The sequence below is a fragment of the Pseudorasbora parva genome, chromosome 16 (assembly GCF_024679245.1).
Source record: "Pseudorasbora parva isolate DD20220531a chromosome 16, ASM2467924v1, whole genome shotgun sequence".
Classification (NCBI taxonomy): Eukaryota; Metazoa; Chordata; class Actinopteri; order Cypriniformes; family Gobionidae; genus Pseudorasbora; species Pseudorasbora parva.
In genome coordinates, this window is record NC_090187.1 from 12,745,122 (window position 1) to 12,771,633 (window position 26,512).

At 38.1% G+C, this 26,512-nt stretch overlaps 1 protein-coding gene across 2 annotated transcripts in view; it reads left to right on the forward strand.

The window, feature by feature from the left end:
- The first annotated feature begins 447 nt into the window (after positions 1-447).
- hipk3b (homeodomain interacting protein kinase 3b) overlaps positions 448-26,512 on the forward strand; it is a 90,213-nt gene continuing 64,148 nt past the window's right edge. For both annotated transcript variants that reach the window (XM_067419683.1, XM_067419684.1), the window contains exons 1-2: positions 448-788; positions 22,128-23,391. In XM_067419683.1, coding sequence (XP_067275784.1) covers positions 22,130-23,391 — 1,262 coding nt within the window. In that variant the 5' untranslated portion in view covers positions 448-788; positions 22,128-22,129. The remainder of the gene's footprint in view (positions 789-22,127; positions 23,392-26,512) is intronic.

Below are 26,512 nucleotides of genomic sequence, written 5' to 3' on the forward strand. Positions count from 1 at the left end.
AGTTGGAAACATTTGGATATTGTAAGAACTCAACTGAACAATACTGGCCTGATTGGTTTCGGATATTTTACTGCAAAAATACTAGGCCTACACAGTGCACCTTTAATAAGAAATGCCATTTTATATGCCATTTTAAACGCTGCTTTAAAGATTTGAAGTAGGCCTACCACTACAATCTAATATAAACATCCAATTTAATTAAGCACACTTCTTTTGCAGAATAAAATATGACCCTATATAGATAAAAAGAATGACCCTAAAAGCATAATAATGATTTTATATTAAGGAGATTTCGTGTATTATGTTTTTACATGACCAACAATAACCTGTTAAATCTGTATTGTGAATCGTAACTAAGGTTACAGTGACATTTTTTTTAAAGAGGGTTGGCGTCATGTTTACATCGAGCGTTTTGTTTCTTTCCTCACTCGATTAGTTGGGCCTGACGCAGTGTCATAAGCAGCAAACATTCCTCACGCAGCTGAGAGTGAGTGTGGAGGGACATGATATCGACTGTCAGTGCTGCTCTTCACCGCACACAACATGGGCTCCACCGCCCATACCACCGACACCAGGGCTCGAGCATCACTGCAATACCACGGACTCGGTTCTGTGTCGTGGATCGCGTGCATTGTTGAGATTTTTGAGGTGTAAAATGTGGGTGATGGTGCTGTGGACAAGATGGCAGCAGTATGAGACACACACATCTACATGCTGTGAGTTCAGTTGAAGTGTGTAAAATGAGCGGAGAAGACCTGGATTATATCTACTGTTACTTCGTGTGAAAGGTGGGCCTTTTTAACCCGAGTGTTTTTCTTTATTTCTGTTGATCGTCAACTAACTGGGGTTGTTAATGGCACAGTCAAACAACAACGGATGATCTCATCATTGCGTGTCAAATCCTAACGAGTTGTCTATATAAACAGCATTTTGGACATTAGGCGCGTTGCCAATTCTAGGTTATAATGGCACATTGCCTGTGATTTATTACTAACGCGTTTTAATTCGATTTGAATTATGGGTTTAGTGTGTCTAGGTAGACAGCTTAGTAACGTTATGATTTGACACAGTCAAATTAAGTTAATTCGCTCTAACTCTTGTGTGTAACCAGTAACGTAAAATAGGAAGTTAGTCGAAATTCATTTTTATTTTTATTTAATTATTTTTGGTAACTATAATTTGGTCCTCTACGTCGCCGAGTAAGTAAAACCAAGGAAGTTAGTTAGTTGGATAAACTTTAAAGAAGAGCAAAGGATTTGTGTACATTTGAGGGAGAGATTTGCATTTGAATTGTGCAGCATAAATGCTGCACAATATAAATGCAAATCTAACAGAATCATCTTTAACGTTCAGTAAACATTGCTATGTATGCAATGAAGTCTTTAACACGTTGTTGTTGACCAAATCGACACGTTATTCCGAAAACAAGTTATACCGAGTTTAGAGGAAGTCAAATAGTCAGTGTTGACGCAACGCGATTTACTTAAGATATAAATTGTTCATAAGATGGAAATAAATAAAGCCACCAACAACAGCAGGCATTGGGACACTTTTTAAAAGTGCTAATTGAGGTTGTTTTGAGGCAGCATGCATCTGCAGTGGAATAGGTCAAGTGTTAAATAAAAATAGACTCATTTACAATGCATGAGAGAAACTCATGTGGGGTGTTAAAATTACCCATAGTGCTTTGCCAGATACTTTTTAAGATCTAATTAAAGTGATGGCTGTTTGCCTGGTCAAAATAAAATGAAACCGTATGACGATGATTATTTAGACAGTAGAAATTAAAGCGATTGTTCACCGATAGTCTTATGTAATTTGTCATACCATAACCAAATGACACTCATTAAATGAACATTCCACTTTTTTGGAAAATAGTCTCATTTTCTAGTGGAGTTAAACAGTTGAGTTAGTTTTCAATTCATTTTCAAATTCATTCAGCCGATCTCCGGGTCTGGCGGTAGCTCTTTTAGCATAGCTTTGCATAGATCATAGAATCCGATTAGACTGTTAGCATCTCGCTCAACAGTGACCAAAGAGCTTTGATATTTTTCCTATTTAAAACTCTTCTGTAGCTACATTGTGTACTAAGAGTGATGGAAAATTAAAAGTTGCGATTTTTCTAGACCAATATGGCTAGGAACTATACTCTCATTCCTGCGTAATAATCAAGGAACTTTGCTGCCGTACCATGGGTGCAGCGGCGCAATTATATTACGCAGCACCTTAAAATAGTTCCTATTTTAGCAGGTTGTGACGTTGGTTATGTTGACGGAAGTAGCCTATTTTCAGGTGCTGCGTAATATCATCATTGCGACTTGCAACTTTTAGTTTTCAGTCTTTCTTAGTTTCAAATATTGAAACTCTTTGGTCGATTTTGAGCAAGATGCTAACGGTCTAATCAGATTCAATGATCTATGCTAAAAGTGCTACTGCCAGTCCCAGAGATCGGCTGAATGGATTCGAAAACGGTAAAACTCAACTGTTTAACTCTAGGGGAGTTGGAAAATTAGCCTATTTTAAAAAAAGTGTAGTGTTCCTTAAACACAAACATTGAATATTAGAGGAATATCCTGGCTATTTGTAATGTAATCAAGAAGAACTGGGGACAGCAAAAGGGATGTCATTTACCCGCCCTAAAGTTATTCTAAACCTGTATACATTTCTTTCTTCTGCTAAATGCAAAATAAGATGTTTTGAAGAATGTCAACCAAACAGTTGATGGTCCTTATTGAAGTCTATATGGAAGTCAATGGGGTCCATCCGAATAGTATTGACATCAGAATAAGATCTTTTCAACCTTTCGATCCACGACTACACTGTGTGATTCAATTGGTTTACGTATCAAAATATTCACAAGTTTAACATACCGACTCTGCAAATCTGATCCGAGTACAAAAGTTAAAGGCATAGTCCACCCCAAAAAAAACATAAAAGCTGTCATTGTTATAAGACTTTTGTATGTGTAACACAAAAGGAGATATTCTAAAGAATACTAGAAACCAAAAGATTCTTAATATCTTTTGTGTCCCGAAAAAAAAGAAAAAAAGAAAGTCTTACAGGTTTGGAACAGCCCAATCATCAGTGAATAATAACTTAATACATCAGTGCTTGTGATCTTGACCAGGATAATCTTCACAAACTCGCTTTACGTGTTCCACAGAAGATTGAAAGCAATATCCGTTTGAAACGACATGACCATGAATAAATCATGACATTTTAGGGGTGAGCTATGACTGTGTGTTTTTGTATTCAGCTAGTTTTTGTTTTAAGGCAACCCCAGAGGAAAGACAGAGGGTTGTATGTTCCTTGTTGTGTGGTGGGTAAGGCTGTTTTCATCAGCAGGGCTTTGCTTTTTCTGAAGAATGAGCTCATTTAGTGGCGGGGGAAGTTCAATAGAGGAGTCACACGATAGCCTGGCTGCCATTTGAGTTCTGCTGAGTGCAGAGACATGTCCACACCAACGGCCCACTCCGGCCTGTGTTACTGTGGTGAGGCTTGCGACCAAAATAGACCTGACTACAGTACGTGCTATGAATCCATGGAATTTACATTTTAAGGGATGGCTCAGAAATGACCTTCTTTGTTGTTTGTCTCTAGCCCCATCTGCACTATATTGCTTTTAATTTCAAGTATGGGAAAATATGCAAATTTAAACTTCTTTTTAATATTTCTCTTGCTTTTATAGCCTTGTATTCAGTTCAGATGACCGATTACCTTGCTTTTTGACCCTTGGTATGAGATTCAGCCCCTCCTTCCACTGTAAAGTAACACAAACATGCCGTTAACAGAGTTTCTTAGTCTTGTTAGTTATTAAAGGGATAGTTCACACAATAATTACAATTCTTTCATTATTAACACACCCTCCTGTTGATCCAAACTTTAATTTTTTTTATTTTTTCTGTGAAAAAAAAGGGTATTTTTTGCCCATGTAATGTTTTTAATGGGGTGTAACATTGGACCCCACTTACTTTAATTATATAGAACAAAGCACTAAACATTTTTCATATTTAGATATCTGTATTCCACAGGACTCACTTCAAGTCTAAGTTTATTGAGTTGCTTTATTTTTGGTTTTTGCCAATTACTGTTACAATTGCTTATACTTAGGGTTAAGAATAGGGCTATGCGATATTGAAAAAAAAATGAGAGATGCAATTTTGTTAAAGAATGCGATATTTGATATGCGATACGATATTGCTATTAGTGTATAAAATCTATTTAAATTATATTTATAAATTGATAATGTTACTATTTATGCGTTCCACATTCTTTCTGGGTAAAGAAATCATCGCTACAACTTCTGAAAGTGACCAGCAGTGTTTTAGCAAAAATGTATGTCATATATCTAATCTGACACAATATAATTTTAACATTAGTATAAACAAACAAAAAATGTAATGCCAATATTTAAATGCCAAAGACTCTTTGCTTGACTTGATAATATCGTCTCTCAGCAGCGCGAGACGAACGCTGTGTGAATCGTTCTCGGCTGCATATTTTACTACGTGCAGTTTATATTTTGCAGAATAAGATTTTCTTCATGGGAGCATTTTGTTTGTGTTCAGTCTTTCTAAGTTGTTGTCTTTAAGTTAATATTTCAGTTAAGAGTTTTTTCCTGTTTTCAGTTATTTTTTTCAGGGGTCGGCTACAGGAGCAGGCTACATAGAGCGCCCTCTCGCGGCTATATGTTTATTCTTGTCAGTCAGTATGAATTAAATTTGATATATAAGTCGCACCTGGCTATAAGTCGCAGGACCAGCCAAACTATGAAATAAAGTGTGACTTATAGTCCGGAAAATACGGTAGTTATATCAACGTAAAACACCAAGTACATCCAGATAAACAAAGACTCCTGATCTAGGGGTGGACGATTATTTTTTATTTATCTTTGTTATTAAAAATAAGAACTAAAAACTATAGTCTTCACATAAATTAAATATGCACTTAATAAAGACACAAAGGTTATTCAGCCGAGAGCACAAAGTGATTTTTCTCTTGTCCTTCTGTTGTTTAACAGACAGCAGCAGGTTACTGTATTAGCCGCCTGTCACTTTAAGAGCTAATGCACAGATCCTACTAACACGCATTCGGCCCCTTTCCTCAACTGATATCATTCACTTAAAGCATAACCAACTATGTTTACATGAATACTCATCAAGACAGCTGTTGTGAAATAACTGTGTGTATATTCACAATGTTGAAGTTGCCTATCAAAATCATTGATATTGACGTTGCGATATGCACATTTGCGATATTTCAATGATTTCAGTATATTGCACAGCCCTAGTTAAAAAGAATTTTAAGAAAGCTGACTTTTTAGGACTTTAGCTTATTTAGCGTATCCCCCAGAGTTAGATAAGTCCATACCATCTCATCTCCGTGCATGCCATAACTGTCTGACGTACCCACCACTAGCCTAGCTTAGCACAAAGACTGGAGGTACACGGCTCCTAGCTAAATCCTAGCCATATCGGTCTGGAAAATTGCAACTTTTAATTTTTCGTCAGTCTTAGTAAACATTGGCCCTCATTTATCAAAAGTGCGTACAACAAATTTCCAGCGTACACCCAAAACCACGGTGACTTCGAGATTTATGAATATGGACGTTGCCGTACGGCACGCTCAAATCCTACGCCAGGTCAGGAGGTGGAGTACGCACGTGCAAAAATGCACAGAAAAACAATTCCTAACACCTCAAAACGCACTAACAAAGATATGCTATATTATGACCCACTGTAAAAAACAAAACGGTAATTATAAACTTCAGTGTTTATTTTTGTGCTACATGGACTTCAATGTTTAATTTGTGTGACTATACATATGCATTTGATTTGTAGGCATATGTATTCCTCCAGTTGCTCCAGTTTAGCTGCGTTTCCTTAAGTTCTCTCTCCGCCCTTTTGCGCGTCTCTTACTCACTCACACACACACACACACACACACACACACACGTGGGTTGCATCGACCGTAAAACAAGTTTTATTGCATTTTGGCGCATTTAGTGTCACATAGCTTTTAAAACCAGAGCAGTTGAATAACAGAGTTGCGACACGCCTTCATCACGCGGCAGCGCGCGGTCACGGCGCTCATTATAATTCTAAACAAACCAGCGCGGTGTCAATCAATACAGACCAGTGTTTCCCAACCGGGATCCCGAGCAAAAGATGCGGGGACGCACTTACACCGCGGTTCATCTCACATCTGATGACGCATCTTTAATATGGATTGTAACTTGAAAATAATGCTGTATGTATGTTTCTGTCGATGGAAACGTGCTGACTCCTCAGGTATACACTAAGTTACAACAACAGATAATAAAAGAAAAACGTGGGCAAAACGGTCTCTCTTTGTAAACTTTATAAAACGCATGCGAGTGCTGCTGTAGCCTACGTCCGAATATGAGCAGTCATTTTCACCCTCATCACCCCCGTGTAGCCAGAAGACGCGAATGAGAAGATCTGTCTCTGTGCACTCATCCCAAAGCGCGCAAATATTGAGTTCTTTCAAATCCTGTGCTTAAACGGACAAACTCACAAAAAGTATGTCAAAATGTCATAGCCTACTCGCCTTAAGTGAACTTTATACAGAAAATACGACGACTATCCGTGGGTCTTAAAGGGGCAGTAGCCTTCACTGCTGTCTGTTTAATGTCAAACAAAAGATAAAGACATCACTCACTGCTCCTGACTGAATAGCTTTTGTACGTTTAATAAGGATTTTTTTTTTTTAATTTTAAACAGTTAAATGTGTGGTTATTTTACTTTTGATTACTTCATTCCATTTCTCTAAAAACTAATGTTAGACCTACCTGAAAAGCATTGTTTATTTTATTCTCATCTTTGCTCAATAGTATTTATTTGTGCTGCTGCTTCTATTTAAGTTATCTGTTCTTATTTTCTTCATTTTTCATTTGACAGTAGTCATTTTTCCCCTGAACATAGCAAATACCGAACTGTACTGAAACGTGAACCTAAAACCGCGATACAAAGCGAACTGTGAGCAGTGTGAACTGTTACACCTCTAGCGTAACTTATGTGAGGGGGTGCCACAGAATTTTGAAAAATTTCTTAAAGGGTAAAAAAATTAATCGTTAGATTAGTCGACTAATCGAAAAAATAATCGTTAGATTAGTCGACAGAAAAAATAATCGTTAGTTGCAGCTCTAATAAGAATCTTACAAATTGTCCTGCATTTATTAATGTGAATGAATGGTACTCCACATCACATCATCATCACTATTGTACACCCCAATATATGTGCCATGATATAAAATTAAATGATATTGTTTAAAAACACGTGCTGTAAAATAATGAATTGTGAGGGGTAATTTCTCATCCAAACAGCTTTTTTAACTGCTGGAGTGCGCTTCTCAACCTCCACACTATTACCAGTAGCCCTACTCATAATTTGGGTCCATATTTTGTTTTTGTGGGTGCCTGTAATCCGACTCTTTAAACTCCCAAATTAAACAATTTAGTTTTTTTTCCACCTTGTGATGGTCTCGATCTCCACGTCGGAGAAGTTTCGCTTCTTTGCCGTCTTCCGTGTGTCAATGGTGTAAATTGAGAGCGTGGGGGAGGCGGAGACTTGAATATATAGGGGCGTGTTATTCTAATGACGATCGTTTTCAGCCGCGGCATTTATCAAGGGCAGGTATTGCGTACACCTGGATTGCAGAGGTGCACACAGCTTCATAAATCAGGCGGTGAGAGGAGTGTAAGCATGATCTTATGCCAACATATACGCCCGTTTCTACGCAAGATTGATAAATGAGGGCCAATGTAACTGTACACATCACAATGTAAATAGGAAAATGGGCATTATTTTGTCACTTATTGAGCAGTAGGCTAGATGGAGCCGTGTACCTCCAGTCTTTGTGCTAAGCTAGGTTAGCGGTGGGAGCGTCAGACAGATTTATGGCACGCACGGAGATGAGTGTATGGACTTATCGAAGTCCCAAAAAGTTGTTGTGTTCCTTTAATGCTAAACAAGTTATGCTATAGACATCAGTGATTTAAAAAATAAATAAATCATGAAGCTTATTAGGAGACACGTGCTATTATTATTTTTTCAAACCACTTGTATGTAGATTATTCACCCGGTATTTACATGTTTTACACTGCAAAAAAATGCTTTTCTTACTTTGTATTTTTGTCTTGTTTCTAGTGAAAATATCAAACAGTTCTTCCATTGTTTTCTGTTTGAATTAAAATTATTTAGTTCACCCCATTGGCAGGCATTATTTAGCTTATTTTGAATCATTTTTCCCCCCAAAAAAAGACAATTACTTTTTTGCTTGTCTAGTAAACACTTCTTGTTTTAATTTTTTTTTAGATGTTTGGATAGGGCTGGGTTTCGATTCAAATTTCAAGAATCGATTCGATTCCGATTCTCAAGATCTTGAATCGATTATCATTATGCGATCCGATCCGATCTTTGAGATTTAGATAAGTGTTTTTAAAGAAAGCATTTTTTCCAGCTGTTACCTGAATATTTCAGGACTGTAGTTATGCAACATATTGATACTATTATTAGTCAGCGAACGTGCACTGTGGAGAGGGCGCGTGCTGTCATGACAAGGCAGCCATAACAACTTCCTTGGTAGTAAGCGCACGCTGCAGTGAGAACGGCTGTGACGTAAGCCGCGTTCTCGACATATCCAGCAGCCCGAGTTCACTCGTCTAACTTACTCTAGTATTCTATGCGCTTCTTCAGCACGGCGACGGCGGTATAGTAACGAGAGCTTCGCCTTGAGTTTGTTTACCTACTCTAGTATTCTCTGTCCGCGGCAGTTCTGGAGTTTTGAAAGCTGCCATGTTCGTTGTTTTAATGTCCTTCCACCTCGCGCGCATGAGTGAATTCAATGACGCGGCAAATTAAAATTCACAGGGAAAATGTAGGCCTATTATTAAATCGATCCTCTGAGAGACAATTAGAAATTAATATGAAAATCGATTCAGAATTGGTGAATCAAATTTTTTTTTTTTTTTTTTTTTTCAACACAGCCCTATATTTGGACTAGAAACAAGACAAAAATACTAAGTAAGAAAAGCATTTTTTTGCTGTGTAAAATGAATTTCTCCCACTGCAGGTGAACTAGTAAATGCAAAAGGTGATTCTATAAAGAAAAACTTAAAGGGAAGTTCTCTTGAAAAGTAAAAAATAAACACTGTCTGGGTAATTTCTCAAAATATTTTTTTTATATTACACAGAAGAAAAAGTTATACAGGTTTGGAACGCCATGAGTATAAGAAAATTATGCCAGAATTCAAACTTTTGGGTGATCTATCCTTTTAAATTGTAAAGTTACATTTCTTGATGCATATCCTACAGTTTAAAGCCTTGCCATCAAAATGATGTTCCTCTTTTCTCTGAATAAAAAAAAACAATCCTTGACGGAGCTATTCACGTGTCAAGTTAAATTATAACCATAGGCCCTAGTTGTTTATTGTTTAGCAAGTGTTTGGAACGGTTCTCTTGAAGGACAGTACAGGCGGGAATTGTAACTTATTGTCAAATGAAGAACTAGTGATTGGTTACACAGTGTCCTAACCAAGGCACTGTGATACAAGATCTAATCAGGGTATTTGTCCCAAGCAGCCATGACAGCGATAAGTGACGTGCGACAGGGAATTCTATTTTTAGAATGATTTCTATTCAAGAACATACAAACCATGTGTTCAGTCAGTGTCACTGATAATCTTAGGTACTAATTATTGCTTTGTGTATTATATTTGACCGTTGCACTTCTGTTTCACACAAAAGAGCCACCGCATGTTAAGAAAGCCATGTAAAGTGAAAAGTTCAACTTAAAAAAAAACAACAAAACATGTCTCATTCCACTGCTCCACATGTTTTTAAATGCAAAAAGTACTGGTGCTTCGGCTCTTTGCATACTAAATACAGGTTACTGTTTTGTTCGCAGTTTATGCAATTTATATTTGATTTATAATTATTATTATTTTTTTGTACAGACAGTCATGTTATTTCATTTGCCTTAAAAAACAACTTTGGGGCAGATCAGGATTTACTAAAAAAGAAAAGCTGAAAAGGTGTGGACAGTTATTTTACATATGCATTTATAGGATTTTTTTTTTGTCTGGCTATCACCAGACCAAGCTTAATTTAAAATTGAACATTGGTCTGGGAAGTCTGCTCTGTATTCTCTACTGCACAAGAGTCGTGATCAACTGGCATTATTTGAATAACTCTGCACAATTGAATAGTCCTTTATCCAATTAGACCACGAGATGAATGATCGACAGGCAACAACCCATCGCTTCTCGATCTGTCATCATGTTAAACCCCCCAATAACTGGCCAGGTGGATAAGCCAGTCTGTGATTGGTTCCCGCAAAAGTGTAACAGAAGGTTGACGAGAAATGGCGAGACAGATAAGTGAGCATGCAGTGGCGTAGCAAGTCAGTCCCCGGTCCATTTGCCAAATAAATTGCATGGGCCCCCTTAACCCCGCCAAGTACATCGAAGAGTACTATTATAGACATTCACTGTAGTGAATCAAAGTATCATACCAAACAATACCATAAAACACATATTCTACCCAACAATTTTTCACAAGCAAAACAGAACACAACCAAGTAAAAAAACTAGCTCAGCCAATGCCAATAATAAACTATACTGATCTTGGCACGGTAGCCCAAAATGGAAAAACGTTATTTTTTATTTGCTTCAGTTTTTAATATGAGCTCTCCTCTGAAGTAACAGTAACATGGGTAGTAAGAAAGAGAACTAAAACGGTGGACATGTCACTTAAGCTAGATGTGATAGAGTTGTTCTCAACACTAATATAAAAAATTATAAACTGGAATACCTGCTTTAGTAGCGTGTTGTTACCATGTCGAAGAGACACCCCCGTGGAAATCAACTTTAACTTCAAAACCCAATTTGTTTGGCCTTCCTAATAGCGTTTGTATGAGATGTGACGGATGTGATTTGTTGAATTCGGTGAACGAATGTGGCCTTTACTGACTGAGATCCTTTTGGCCTGAATGAGAGGTCTAGTTCATGGAACGAATTAAATGATGAATCCTGATTATGTATTATGAAACCTGCTCCAATGGTACATGTTGTTCGTGAAGTTAACATAATGAACCAGTTGTTGAATGATACTGATAGTGAACAGGTTTCTCAGCTCGTGTATTTTGGCATATTTGCAGCAAAGAAAGAAATGTAGACTGAACCATTGTAATGAAAACCGTGTAGCAACGCAGGCTGATGGTTAAATGATTACTGTATAGAGTATAAGCACTGGTTTTGTGTTTGTATGATGTATGTTGGAAGAGGTTTCTTCTTTTAAATAAAATGGCCGTTACGTTTGCTTCATGTACTTCTATAAAAACTGTAACACAAATAAAAAAGTGACAGTATTAGTTAAATAGATCTCGTGTGTCAGGTGAGCAAAAATAGCATTCTAGAGAGCATGTAATTGGAGTGATCTATTAAACAAACACTCTCAAATTTACTGGTCTCATGTGGAACTTGATGTAATATTCAGCTGCACACTCAAATTTTGGTAGCAAAATGCAACCATTTGGTGGCAGTCTGTAGCCCTGAAAGGGCATAAACAGCTTTAAATAATAAAATCTAACTGAAAGCTTTCTGAATGCAGCTGTATTAAACGTCGACCATACTAGCCATTAGCATCTGGTCTTGTTTAATGTGAAACGGCAGCAAAATGGGAAGGAAACGGTGCTACAGCTTCCATGCATATTGACATTTGATCTTTTTTGTTACGAAGGTGCATTATTTCTGTCCTGGTTTTAATTACAGTTAAATTTTTATTATTTTGACTATTGAGCGCTATGTAGCCTGCAGTGCGCTTGCAGAGACTGTCCGCCCACACTGATGATTTTGATTGATTGATTTTTGTCTCATCTCGTAGCTGTCACGTCTGGTATGGACAGACAAATTGGTTGTCACTGGAAGCACTTTTTTTAAAAAGCATAATTTTGCATGAAGTTCATGCTATCCCATAACTCATGAACTCGCTGACTGATTGTTTTTGACTGATTCATTATAAAGGACAACATCATTTACGTTTGTTCATTTGCGACTTGGACTGCAGTGTCACACAGTCTCTGCCCAACTATATATTTTCCTTTGACCTCAAAACCAAATGATTCATAGGATTTTCCCAGGAGTTTCCAAAGTTTCACTGCATGTAGTTAGGGTTTGTAAAACTTTGATCTAACAAAATGTTGCCGTTTTTGATGAACACAGACAGTAGATGGAGAGATTTAGAGTTCTGGGATTTGGGTAAGAATCTGTATCAGCAAAGTATTGGATGATGTGTTAAGTATTGATATTATCTAATCATCATGATTATAAAATTAACTGACATAATAATTATCATGATTATTTTTGTATTATTTTATTTTGTATTATTAGCCATGTGTTTTCCTGAAACCTGTTTACAAATGTCATGCTCTTTGTGACCTACCTGTATTAATATAATGGTATTAAACATTTTTTTTTTTGCGCTTTCACCCATTCCATTGGTTTTTCTCACTTATTTTCCCCAAATCATTTGTTTACTTTGATTGTGGAATTTTGTGACTGCATTTTTTGATTTCCTTGAAAACAGGGGACTACTTGAATATAACTTTGTGTTCCCTTTTCTGTTGGATTTTCTTTTCTTCCCACAAAGGCCATAAGCAAATGTTCTTATGGCTGTCGCCACCATAAACAAATCTACTTTATGGGTGATCACATACTTCTATAAAAAAATAATTAATTCCCCAATCCAGTGAAGCGCAAACATATTTCATTGGTCAACTCAATCATGCGTTCGCATGTCAAGAAACATTCTGTAGGCAATGAGCCCTGCGATTGACATGACCAGTGAAATCTTTAGAATCAACAATGGGTGGGATTTGTAATTTAACTACTCTGGGGAAAAAGTCACACTTTTCACACTGACAACTATTTGCAAGGACATAGTGAATGGACTTCATTCATTTTTGAGAGTTATTGAGATCCAGCAACATGAGGCTATTGGTGGTTAGAAGGTTTATTATGAGGCCAACCACACACAAATATTTTTTTGTAATTCAAAATTGAATCAAGATATAAGTGCTTGACTGTAATGTAATTCAGCTACTTTGAGTTTTGGCACCGTTTTGAAGCTTTACACTAGAAACACTGGAGGCCCGCAGTTTTTTACAAGTTACAAGTTTTTTTACAGTCTCCTTGGAGGTGTGTTGCTTTTTATTCACTAATTTACACCTTTTGACTTGTGACAGATGTTGTTTTGGTTTGTTTTTCTTGTTAATTCAGACCTGTTTCAGGAGGTACACACCAATAAATTACTTTAGATTGCATCATAAAGGTGTCATAAACTGCATGACTTTTTAATATTTTTTACATACTGTTGTCTGAGGTCAATTAATAACATTCATGTGTTTTTTTTACATTCAAAAACATCATAATGAATAAGTAATAGGCTATATACTACACAGGTTTTGAGGCTCTTTCCTGAACTCTCAGTTTTGATGGGCATGCCGCACCGTAGACTTGGAAGTAAATGCCTACAGCTAGGATTGGATAAGATGTGCATATTTAATGAGCTTCTGTTCCCCTGTCAGTTCATATTAGGGAGGGATTTTTTTTTAAAAGCGGCAACTGGAATTATTCTCTCACAGGGCTCGCAAAACGTCTTTGTCAAACAAACACAATGATTTATCTCATCCACCCGCGATTGATTGGAATACTACTTGGCCTGCCCGATCGGAGGATATAAGCATGAACCGCACCCATACGCCCTTCAAACTTCAAGATAAGTCAAGAGAGTGAACATCGCACCTCAAGAAAGGCATGTCTTTTCACTATTTAAGACTCACCGGCCTGCCGACAGGCTTACGTTTTGGTAACCCGTTTGGAGAAAACATCCTTGACATGTTGGGCTTTGCAAGTCTTGGCCCATAGCATTACATGTCTGAGTCTGATCCCGAATCACAATGATCCAACAAATAAAGGATTCTCCAGCCTGTGACGGCGTGCTAAGTTATGTTCTGTTAGACACGTACACATAATCAAAACGATTTGTAACAATGCAATACAATCACATATAAAAAAAAACACATACATTTTACTCACGTTAGTGTGTTGCACCATTCCTGTCGGATCCAATATAGAAGGCACAGCATTGTTTTAATCTCAATATGTTTGCAAATCCGGTATCAACCTGTATTATTTACAAACGATTCCGCATCGAAATGAAGCAAACAAATGTCCACTCATTCCTAATATTAGAATCCAAAGGAAGCTTATGTGGGGACTGTTCTTCCGCAACCAGGCACAGCGCAATATCTTGCTATCTTTGGCATGTTAATTGCTCGGTAGCGTGATCCGTTTAGCTCCACAGGACGGTGGGCGGGGCTACAGAAGCAGGCGTTTCCCCATTCTATCACGTGATTGAAATATATATATTTAAGAGCTCTTGTTTTCTGGGCCTTATGTCTATAAAAGCTTTTTTTTTTTTTGACTAACAAGGAAGTTTTCAGCTTCAAAATGCACTTGATAATCTTGTACCACAATTAACTTTTATTTATCAAAGGCTCAAGGGAAAGTTGATTTCTCAATTCATCACCCCCTTAAAGAGGGTTAAACTTAAGTTAATTTACATTTATGCATTTAGCAGATGTTTTTTTTTCCAAAGCAATTGTCAGAAGAACAAAGCATTCATCAAAAAGCCAACTGTCATTGTAGTACATCATGCCAGGTTTATTAGACAACTAGATTAGGAAAACAGAAGTGCAGAACGTGTGTGTGTGTTTGTGTTTGTGTTTGTGTGTGTGTAAGTGCATTGGTTTAAGAGTGTGAGGTCGTTGAGTGTTTGTGGAAGAGGTGCATCTCCAGCTGGTCCTTAAAAGGGGTGATGTTCTCAGCAATTCTGGTGGAGGTTGGTACCTGAGAGGAACAGAGAGAGTTAAAGTTTTGGAGTGACTTTTTGCCTCATTGTGAGGGAACAAGATGATATCGCTTATTCAGTGACCGGAGCTGTTCGGAGGGAGCATACATTTGTAAGAGTGGGTTTAGTTAGGGGGAAGCTGTTCCAGTGATTGTCCTGAAAGCCAGTGTTAGAACTTTAAACTTAATTCTGGCCACAAGTGGGAACCAGTAGAGTGAGATCAGGAGAGGTGTGACGCAAGTTCTCTTGCTGATCGAAGACTAGGTTCAATTCAATCTAATCGAGATAAAACGGCTTATTTTCTTTAATCAGGAGCACTAAGCTACACAACTTTTCATGTTATATAAGGACAACAGAAAGAAGTTATCTAAGGTCCATCAGTTGAGATAAGAGGCTGTTCCTGTGTTGGATTTGAGTCTTTTCAGTTTGTATATGCAACTTGCTTATTCACATCCTGTAACAGACTTGTAATAGGCCTAGTTGTTGGTTTCAAGTGTTTTTTTTCTCTGTCTTTTGCGTTTGAAAAGCTGAGATGACACCAAAAAACAACTAATCTAACATAAACATTTCAAATATTGTTAAAGACAAGTGAACAGTCAGTAATACAAAATAGGCATGTGCCGATATCAATTTTTCAAACAATTTCTGAAGCTTTTATCACGGTATACAATATTATCACGATATTGAAATAAGTTGCAAAAAAAGTGTTGCCATAACAGCTGTAAGAACTATTTTCATAATAACAAAAATAACTGAATGTTTAAAAATAAAATAATACAACGCACCAAAAATATATACAGCTCTGGAAAAAATGAAGAGACCACTTAACATTGAGAAATCAATGTTAAGTGGTCTCTTCATTTTTTCCAGAGTTGGAAAAGTACAATTTTCAAACAGATTAAAGTGCAAAAGAATTAGGCTATAAAGAACAACTGGTAACAAATTACAAAGTCTCGTTATTTAATGCATTAACTAAGATTGAGCAATAGCTACATTTGTTACAGAAAGTGTAATGTTTTTGGTAATGTTAGTTAAGAAATATTGATCAGTGGGTGCGTTTACATGCACACCAGTAAGCTGATAACGCCAAAAAATCAGCTTATTGAAATAACCAGTTTTCCCCGTTTACATGCAAACCAGTAAATGGACAACCCAAGTAAACCGCTTTTACATGACTATTTATAAACCGGGTTATTTCCTTGTAGTGCCGTCAAAAATAATAATGTCTGTATATCTGACTATGGGTTTTTCAGATGTTACGTCAGTTGTGATGTTAAATAAAGCGTGCGCCGTGTCAGCGGGAGATTTACGGCTCATATTATCCCTTATGCAGTTATGCAGCGTTTTGACTGAACTTCTTCTAGGCTACTTCTGCTGCATTAGAAAAGAGAACATCTCTTTACAATTTTCTGGGCCTTAAACGAGTCTGCGTTTGTGATATATGTCCTTATTTCATGCAAAACGCTAGCTCGCTTTGTCTGGATGCGTTTAAATCTGCTGTAAGTTTGCGTTTTTGTCACCTATCACACATGCTCACTTCAATAAGCCGACAGAATGCAGGCTAATGGGTTTACATGCAGCGCTAAATCGAGGTAGGAGGCAAAAAACTACCTGTCCCGACCGGTTTATTCTGACGCCGTTTGTTACATTACTCCGATAAAAGAAAACGGGTTACCGCGTTTACATGACCATGTTCATTGTCGGCTTATTGGGCATAATCGGCTTAAGAACGTGCATGTAAACGCACCCATAGTTAGTTTGATCTTGGGTCCATTAAAAAAGTTATTTTGATTTTAATGTTATTAAACAGTAACTAAGAAATTAACATTACTTAAAATAAATAATTCTTTAAGTATTTTACATTGTCAGTTTGGTAATAATGAATTATTAACATGTTAACTAATGAAGTCTTATGTCTCAAAGTTTTAATGAACAATAACAAATAATCAAAACAAATCTAATCATTAGGGCATGTTGTAGTCCAGATTAAAACATAAAAATGTGTAAGTTTGAAAATAAATAGCCTATTAAGTCTTTAAGTATTGAATATTTGGTGCTGAGCCTGTGATGAACAACATTGAGATTACAAAAATTGAATGGCTGTTTTAAAAAGTTAGTGCGCTTGCTTTGTTCGCTGGGTTTCCGGGGTAATCGCTGCATTCTGCAGTTCATCAGCGCCCTCTGCTGTCACTGAGCGGCACTTCATAGCGCGTCTCCTTCACTTGTTCATGTGCTTCTCATTTACATCTGAGTGTCCCTTTGATGCAGAATACAGCGGTGTTGAGCATTTATATGGTTGATGGGCAAAGTATTCTTGAGTGCATTATAAAAAAATGTAGTAATTGTTAAAAAATTATTATTTACGATATTTTGAAGTGCCAATGATAACAATATTGTGCATATTCATTATCGTGATATATCGCATTACCTAAAATCGGAATGTCTAATACAAAATAACAAATAATAGAATTACGAGCAATAGAACAAATACATACAAAATATCAAATACATGAAACAAACAGTGCTTTTCAGTTTTTTATCAGGTTGATCTAACACTAGTTTTCAGGTACAGAAATTCAATAAAGTAATGTCAAATGTCACTGTATAAATTAAATCTAGATTAATCCTTAAAGTTTAAAAAGTTTGACTGAATGTCAAGAGCTTTGAGCCACTTTTTTCTTTTTCTTGTTGATTAACATGAAAAACATAAACAGCAGCAGGAATATTAGCCTGTTGTCACTGTACGACCTAATGCACAGATCCATACTGTTTTTCCATTCCACTGCACTACTTTTCATTTGTTTATCAATGTAAAGACGGTCTTGATAGAAGTTTTTAACCCTTGCACTTATATCTCATATCTTTTACAGCATCTTGCGCATGACATGGCATTCTAAAAATGCGGTACTCAAGTTAAAAGATAAAAATGCATCTCTAGACATTGGGCTTTTCTCCGTTCCTCTGAACTCATATCACGCTTTAAACAGCAAAAACACACTCTGTGTGAATTCTGTTGGCTATTATGCATAGGTTATGTCTTAATTGAACGTAAAACATTTAAAGGTGCCCTAGAATGAAACATTTAATTACACTTGCCATGGTGAAATAATAAGAGTTCAGTACATGGACATCACATGCTGTGAATCTCAAACATTATTGCCTCCTACTTATGTAAATCTCATGAATCCATAATACAAGGGGAAAAAAGTGCTTCTCAACACAAACCCATCCATGACACAAGCGTTGGGGATCATTTATATGCACGCACAACATTTGCATCTGTCCAAACATGTTCATTGCCAGGCGGAAATGGGAGCGAATTATTAAAACAAGCTGCTCGCATGGACACACTTCATGTTCCAGGCTGTTCAGGAGACTTGTCTACCCTTCCCACAGATAAAAAAATGTCAACAGTCATGGTTGATGTTTATAATCCGATACCACAACAATTTAATTCAAGATCGTTCGTTTGTTCGGCCCATTTCAAGCAAGCTTCACTCAGCGTCTTAAACTGTAGAACGTGGCAATTACAACTATATTCCTGCAAGCAGTAAGTAGTGATTTATCCACTTATTGACTAGCTGTTTAAACAATTTCTGATTAAATTGAAAGTTTCTTAGAGAGACAGCATTGTCTAGATAACGCAAGATGCTTACAGTAACAATAGGAAACACCAAGTACCATACAAAACTAAATAGTGTGTCGAATGACAAATGGTAATATTATTTTGTATTACAAAATACAACCGTAGATACTTTGCATGGATCGTTACTCAATCCTTCTAGCAAATGTCTAGCCTAGAAATCTAGACGCACCATAGCGGCAGCAAATTTAATCTGCCCGCAAGTGTTGTCTAGGAACTCTCAATACCCTTCTGAGCTGTATTCCTCACAATCTGGACGGCCCAATCACATCGTGTATAGAGTCGGCAGGCGGGGCTGTAATGACGACGGCCGAGTTGCATTTGCGTGCTTCTGTTGTCTAGTAAACACAGAAACTGGCGAACAGCGGCGGTCTTTCGAATCAGCTTTGACTGCGATTCTGGAAGACTTGAAGTCAAGCTTTTCTCTGAGAAAAGAACAAAGAACGGCACTGAAGTCATTCTTAAAAAGGGAAGATGTGTTCGGAGTTTAGCCAACCGGATACGGTGAATGTTTAATCTATCAACAAGCTCCGTTTCACCTTCGTTGCTCTGGTTGGTGTAGCGCTATCCTATCGCGTGCAGAGGGAGTTTGAAAGACAACCGTTTATCCCGCCCCTCGGATTGAGGCCTGTCTATGGTGAGTTTCCAGACCAAACATCTTGATGTGGGGCTGGCTTGTCAGGCTAACACTATGCAACTTCTCCGTCCGCTTGAGGGCACCTATTCAAAACAAAGGCACAGTTTGATGACGCCAAGCTTAAGTTTGAGCGCAAAATCTTGGGACATCCACTCACAGCCAGTGAAAATCGTCACAGTAATTTAGACCGCAATGGAAACGCAGACAGCTGCAGGTCTGAGGGAAAAAATTTCCTGAGACACATTGTTCCGGGTAATTTCGGTGGAAACGGGGCTGAAGTTAACAACAAGATGATCGTTAAATAACAGCCAGCAATTATAGTAGAAATTAGATGTATTATATTTTATATATAAATATATTTAAGGGTGGGATTAGATATCATCCCACGAGATCCCGCGAGACTGAACTTTAACGAGATTTCTCGTCAAGGTGAAAAGCTGTCACGCGTCATATTGTCATGACCTGGTCACACAGGAGTGTGAGGGTGACGTTATGATCGAATATGGCAATGCTGCATTTACATTACACCTCTACTCTTTTTTAGAAATAAAAAACATTTTAATTCAGGTGGATAACAGTTGCTTTAATTCCATCAGCTCATTTATATAACGAGCTGTTCGATTCATACATAGTGCACAGCAGTAATCACGTGACGAGAAGACGAGTGTGTGTTATAAGTGCGTGTTATGCGTTAGTGAAGCACTCTCATTGAGCATGTGTTACGAGTGTTACTTGTTAGTGGACTAGACCATGGCGGAGGATTCGTTGCGCAGCAGAAGCGTCAGGCTAATATTTTAAAATGCGCGTTCCTATTCACAGAGTAGGCCTACATATGATTTGTGAAAGTGAAAGTTAACTGGATTTCAATACCACGGTTTGAAAGCAACTCCCTGAGGCATGCAAATATCTCCCAATATGAAAGCTATCTAGTTGTAACATCTCTTAGCTCTATCATATTTGAAGAAAATTTTTGTCTCTATTTGCACTTTGAATATATTGAGTGCTTTGATTATGGTTATTGTTTGCACTTGATATCTATGATCAATTTATGGAAAAGAGTTCAGTGGAGGAGGTCAACAGAAGCTCGTGCAGTTCTAAGGTTTGAAGAGAAAATCATACAGGAGAGAAGCCAGTCAGTTGAGTTTTTGGCAAAAACTTTACAGCGTATTGTCTTTTACTGCATATGATAACTTCAAGTATAATTGAAATGACATTCATTACAAGATGATTGGTTAAAAAATTTCAAATGCAACTGAAAACAAATTCTAGTCATGCATTTCATCATTGCTGATTTCTTAAAAATACTATGTAAAAATCTCGTCTCATCTCGCTCTCGTGAACCCAATCTCGTGTCTCGTCTTGAGATAAGCGTCTCGTCACACCCCTAATAATTAAAGAGCTAAATTACACAACTGAAACTAAAAACGTCTAGTGATCATCTTTGTATGATATGGTACATGCTGACAGCAAGATTAGCTTTGGATAATATACTTCTTGTTTTTCTCTCTGCTTGCAGTTGCCTGTTTTTTCATATATGTTGTGATTTCTTACATACCCTTACTAACTTTGTTATGCCTATAAAGTTGCTCTTGAGTGTTTTGCTTTTTTTTGGAGCGCTTTAGTCCTTAACTTGAATTGGACAAGCCACAACGTTTGCAGAGGATGTCAGCCAAATGAATGTGAAATTGGCAGTTTTTTTTCTTTCTTTCAAAATTGTGATGTGTTGGCTTGCTGCAGAAAGTACATTCTTATCTTATTCCCCGTCCTTAACATTTTTCTTTTCTTCCTGGTGCACAAATCAAAGTTAGGTTTGACCCCAGAGCAGAATTCAGTGTAAATATTTGAGTAAAGAGTAGTACCACAACTTGCAGCTCAAAGAAAGTAGCTTTCCTTGATACATTTTTACATTGACATTAAGGCAATGTGGAGAAGGCAATGCTGAATAAAGTCGTAGTTTTTGTTATTTTTAGACCAAAATGTATTTTCAATGCTTTAAGAGATTATAATTAACCAACTGATGCCACATATGGACTACTCTGATGATGTTTTATTACCTTTCTGGACATGGACAGTAAAGTGTGCATAGACTGCATATGCTCTGGGACTAAAAATTAAAATATCTTAAACTGTGTTCTGAAGATGAACGGAGGTCTTACGGGTGAGGAACGACATTAGGGTGAGTCATTAATGACATCAATTTAATTTTTGGGTGAACTAACCCTTTAACTTATTATTGGTGTTTGTTTGCTAAGGAAAGCATCACTATTTCTCATAGGCAGTGCTTCCTAAATTGAGAATAGAGAAAACATGCAAGCACAGATGATGCTGTTCATTTAGTGCCCCCTGCCCTAAATGAGAAGGTCATTTGAACCTGTGAACAGTTAGTTGTTTCCCTTTAAAGCATTGATGGAAAAAGGCTTGGTGGGTGTTAGAGGGAGGAACTCAACCTTCTGCTGCAATATGTCTTTTTCTTGGCCTGCCATTGGCTGCTCAAGGTAGCCTGCTGTTTGCTGCTGTAGCATAGGGGCAAAGGTCAAGTATGATGTCAGCCTGATGATGACGCAAGCCACTGCACTCAGTAGGATCAATGACCAGTCACAAGTTGTTTACATTAGGTTCATGGACAATGGTGAGGTCACGTAAGAAATTCAGGAAAACACCTCTACAAACATTAGACATTTTATTAAAGTTGTAAGTTGTACTTTTTAAAAATGCATCTATAGAACTTGCACTTTTTTCCATTCCACTGACCTGTATTGCATTTTAGCATTTTTAAACGTGTTCTGTGTGATTCAGTCCTAAACGAGAATTTTTCTTAGAAAAAGAAAAAGTTACAATAAATGTTTTTTTGTTTTTTTGTTTTTTTACTGACCGAAACTGAAGCATGATCTGTATCTGGTTTTCTTGTGTTCACAGGTATGGCCTCACAAGTCTTGGTCTACCCACCACATGTTTTTCAAACTCAGACAAGTGCCTTTTGTAGTGTGAAGAAACTCAAAGTCGAGCCCAGGAACTGTGTTTACCATGAGAGGGCCTACCCACAGACTTACTTGAATGGTAGAACCCTTGGCATTGCTTACCCGACAAAACTCACTGCTTCCTTGAAGACACGAGAGTCTGTGATTGGCAGACACCACGATTTTCCATTGCAGACGGCTACTGTACGTGGCGTGCGTCGTCAGGATACCACCACTGCAGCACAGCAGCAAAAAGGGGGCATCTCCTCTCAGGACAATTGGCCAGAGCACCAGGACAAAGGAAGGGGTTGCAGCAGTGGAGCTACTGTGGCATTTGGAAGGGGTAGGGGAGAGGGAAGTGGCAGTCAAGAAGGAGGTGGAGGACAGGGTGGAGGTGACAGTGAAGGTGGTGGAGGAGAGGACAAAGGTGAACGGAAAGACTGTGGAGGTTTTAACTTGCAAGACAGCTCCCACAGATGCGGGCTGAAACGTAAGAGCGGTGAGCTTGAGAACTTGGGGAGCGCCATGCAGATTGTAGAGGACCTGTCAATGTTACCTGCAATGTTGCAATCAAACGTGGGAAACCCACCGGTTGCAGTGCCAGCGGCAGCGGCGGCCGGTGGAGGGCCTTCAAAGCAAGGTGGAAATTCCAGAAATGGGGATGGAGACTACCAGTTGGTGCAGCATGAGTTGCTTTGCTCGTTGAAGAACACCTATGAGGTATTAGACTTCCTCGGCCGCGGTACTTTCGGCCAGGTTGTAAAATGCTGGAAACGAGGCACGAACGAGATCATGGCGGTGAAGATCCTGAAGAATCATCCATCATATGCACGGCAGGGCCAGATCGAGGTGGGCATCCTGGCTCGTCTCAGCAGCGAGAATGCGGACGAGCATAATCTTGTGCGAGCTTTCGAGTGTTTCCAGCACCGTAGCCACACCTGCCTTGTGTTTGAGATGCTGGAGCAGAACCTGTACGACTTCCTTAAGCAAAACAAATTCAGCCCGCTACCGCTGAAGGTAATCCGTCCCATTCTTCAGCAGGTGGCCACGGCGCTAAAAAAACTGAAGGCCATGGGACTGATTCACGCGGACCTGAAGCCTGAGAACATCATGCTGGTGGACCCTGTAAGGCAGCCCTACCGAGTGAAAGTCATAGACTTTGGCTCAGCCAGTCACGTCTCCAAAGCAGTCTGTTCAACGTACCTCCAGTCACGGTACTACAGGTATGTACAAACAAAAGTCTGAATTTTTGTTGAGCTGAAAATTGTTTCATATTCCTGTAAGCAATAAGATGGTTATCTCACAATGGCCAATTAATTGCAATTGCTAATATTTTGGTCACGACTACACCCTTAAAAATAAAGGTGCCAGGAAGAACCAAAAATGGGTTTTCACCGTGTTGCCATAGAAGAACCATTTTTGGTTCCCCAAAGAACCGTTTTGTGAACCATCTAACCATTTTATAGTCTTGAGAACCTTTTTAGACCACATAGAACCTTTTGTGCAATGGAATGGTCCTTTGGATATTAAAGGTTCTTCATGGAACCATAGACCCTGCCAAAGAACCATTTAAGAACCTTTATTTTTAAAAGTGTATAATGAATGTTGAAGTTTTGAACTGTCTTCTTGATTTGAGTTTGGCAGAGTTGTTCTGATGATGCATTGATCTGCATTTTCTGCAAAAAATATTCTGAAGCTTAAATCCTTCTCCCCAAATAGATCATTGAAAACATTCTAAAATCTCTAGCTCTCTGTGCAAGTTATACAACTGAAGTCCTTGTGGAATTACCAGTCAGGAAACGCCACTGATGTAAAACAATTTCCCTTGTGTTCTAAAGCTACACTGACCCCGTAGAACTATTTGACCCCCCACAATGCAACAGGCAGGGGCTAAACCATTCTTCTCGCATCGCCATGGGAAAGGAAGTGATGTTTCAGAAGTACTTTATACAATAGGGTAAAAACAACTGGTAACAGATGAGTTTTGAGAGCCCTGTTGCATATATGTAATCAAATAATAACTTTTGAATGCAGGGAACCTTTGTAAATAGTGTCAACCTCAATTTGGATGTCGAAATGGTGGAAAGTAAATGTTTATTTTTATCGTAAGATCATCATGCTCTCTCTTGTTTCCTGATTGCATCAAAGGAAATGCCTTGAATGTCACATTGATCGACTGCCAAAATTAAAAACATTGAAAAACTTGAACTAAAACAAACAATATATTACATTTACTTCTGTGCAGTTCTATTTGAAAACATGCATGGGGAGTAACAAATCTGCTATAATAATATGGGTATACCTTAAAAGGTTAGTTCACCCAAAAATGAAAATTAGCCCATGATTTACTCGCCCTCAAGGGATCATAGGTGTATGACATTCTTCTTTCAGATGAATATAATGTAAATTATGTTAAAAAAAAATGACTTGCTCTTTCAAGCTTTATAATGGCAGTAAATGGCTGTTTCGGTTTTGAAGTTTATAATAGTGCATCCATCCATTATGAACTAACTCCGAATGTATTCGTGTGATAAAAGAATGTCATACACCTAGGGTATGAGGGTGAGTAAATCATGGGTTAATCTTTCATATTATTTCATAATTTTCATATTACCTGTTGGCACACCCCATCAATTTGGATTTCTGACCCTCCATTAGATCTGTTTGATTCTTCACCTCATTCCTTCGACTGTCTTACGGTTTATAAAAGTAACATCCTGGGATATTCATTTAGCTTGTTTATAATTTTAATAAAGTATTACTGCTGCTAGAAGTACACAAAAAAGTAGTGTGCATCGATCATCTCAAAATGAGGAATGGTAGCAGGTAGTTTTGCTCATTTCAGTAATTTTTTGTAATTTGTCAATTAGATTAAAGGTGCACTGTCACTTTTCCGTCCGCCTGAGAAAAAACAAAGCTATTGTTGCTATTGAAAACAAAGGCGTAGTTTGATGACGCCAAGTTTGAGCGCAGCCTTTTGGGACGTGGTCTTCCCCTCACAGCCGGTGGAAAATAGGACTCTGGTATCATGTTGATGGATGCGATTATTAAAGTTCTGCAGTATGAAGCGGAGCAGGACTGAGTGTTTTGAAGCTGAGCAAGGCCGCTGGAGCGATTTGTTAATGAGATTTTTGTTATGTCTGGACACAGTCGCCAGACGTGTGCGCCATTTCCGCTTTTCCGATCATGAGTTTGAGGTAACCCAGTTCTGTTCATCATATCCGATACATTTGAGTGTGTTGAAAATGATGTTAGGACGTTACTCTATGCGTTCGCTCAGCGGTTGCTGTGACACTTGTTCACACTGCTAAGAGTAAAGCGCTTCTGCAGAATAAAACCGGAAACCGAGGGTAACGCAGATATGATGCAATTCACAGGCGACGCCCTCAGATGCTATGCTTAGACGTCCCGGCTCCTTGGTTAAAGGAAGTAAGATTGTGGCCAAAACTGGTACTGCAGGTGTATCCCCTCTCCCTTTCCCCCTCTCCCCTAACTTGAGGTTGTCAGATAGGCTGCAGGAACATTTGTAGCTGCAGCGGTGGTAACTAGAGCAAAGCTGGCAACTCGTATGCTGAAACACTACTGACTTCGTGATTGGTCGATAGGTGGAGGGTGGAGCTTCAGGCCAAAACATCATCATCAGTTGAGGGCTGCAACAACAACTTTTAAATGACAATATCCTGGCCAGACTACTGTTGTCAGTGATATTAACATGATTTCTTAATGTCTAGTGACATATCAGGACCATTTTATGATTAAATGAAATACATTTCTTACATACTGTTCCTTTAAAATAGCAATTTCCTCACAATTTACAAATAGTTGGAGATATTTGGGATATTGTAAGTGCTCAACTGAACAAAATATATAACACTTGGCTAGTGGTTTTTGGATATTTTACTCCAAAAATACTACATAGTGCATCTTTAAGCCGAAAAGGAGAAATCGTGACTACTGATTAATTCTTCACACCGAAAGGGTCGGGCATTGCATTGCAGGATGCACGCTTCCTGTAGTGTGCTCTAGTTCAACTGCACAAATGTAGTTCATCCAGACAATCCAAACAATTTGCAAAATCTGCAGTGTAAAAAAAAAGTATGCTTTTTTGAATAAAGCCATTGTGTGCTAAATACTTTTAAATATATATTTTGTAAGCATTCAGCACTACTGTTATGGTTGGTAAATCTTTTCATGTGACTGAAGAGCCTTTCTCATTTTAATCAGTACACTGCACATTTGATTAGTTGCTCATTCGGACTGTGACCTGCATGAGGACTGGTGTAATCACATAGGTGTGGATAACTAATCCACTCAAACCCCTGCTGTTGCCCGCAGGATTACGCT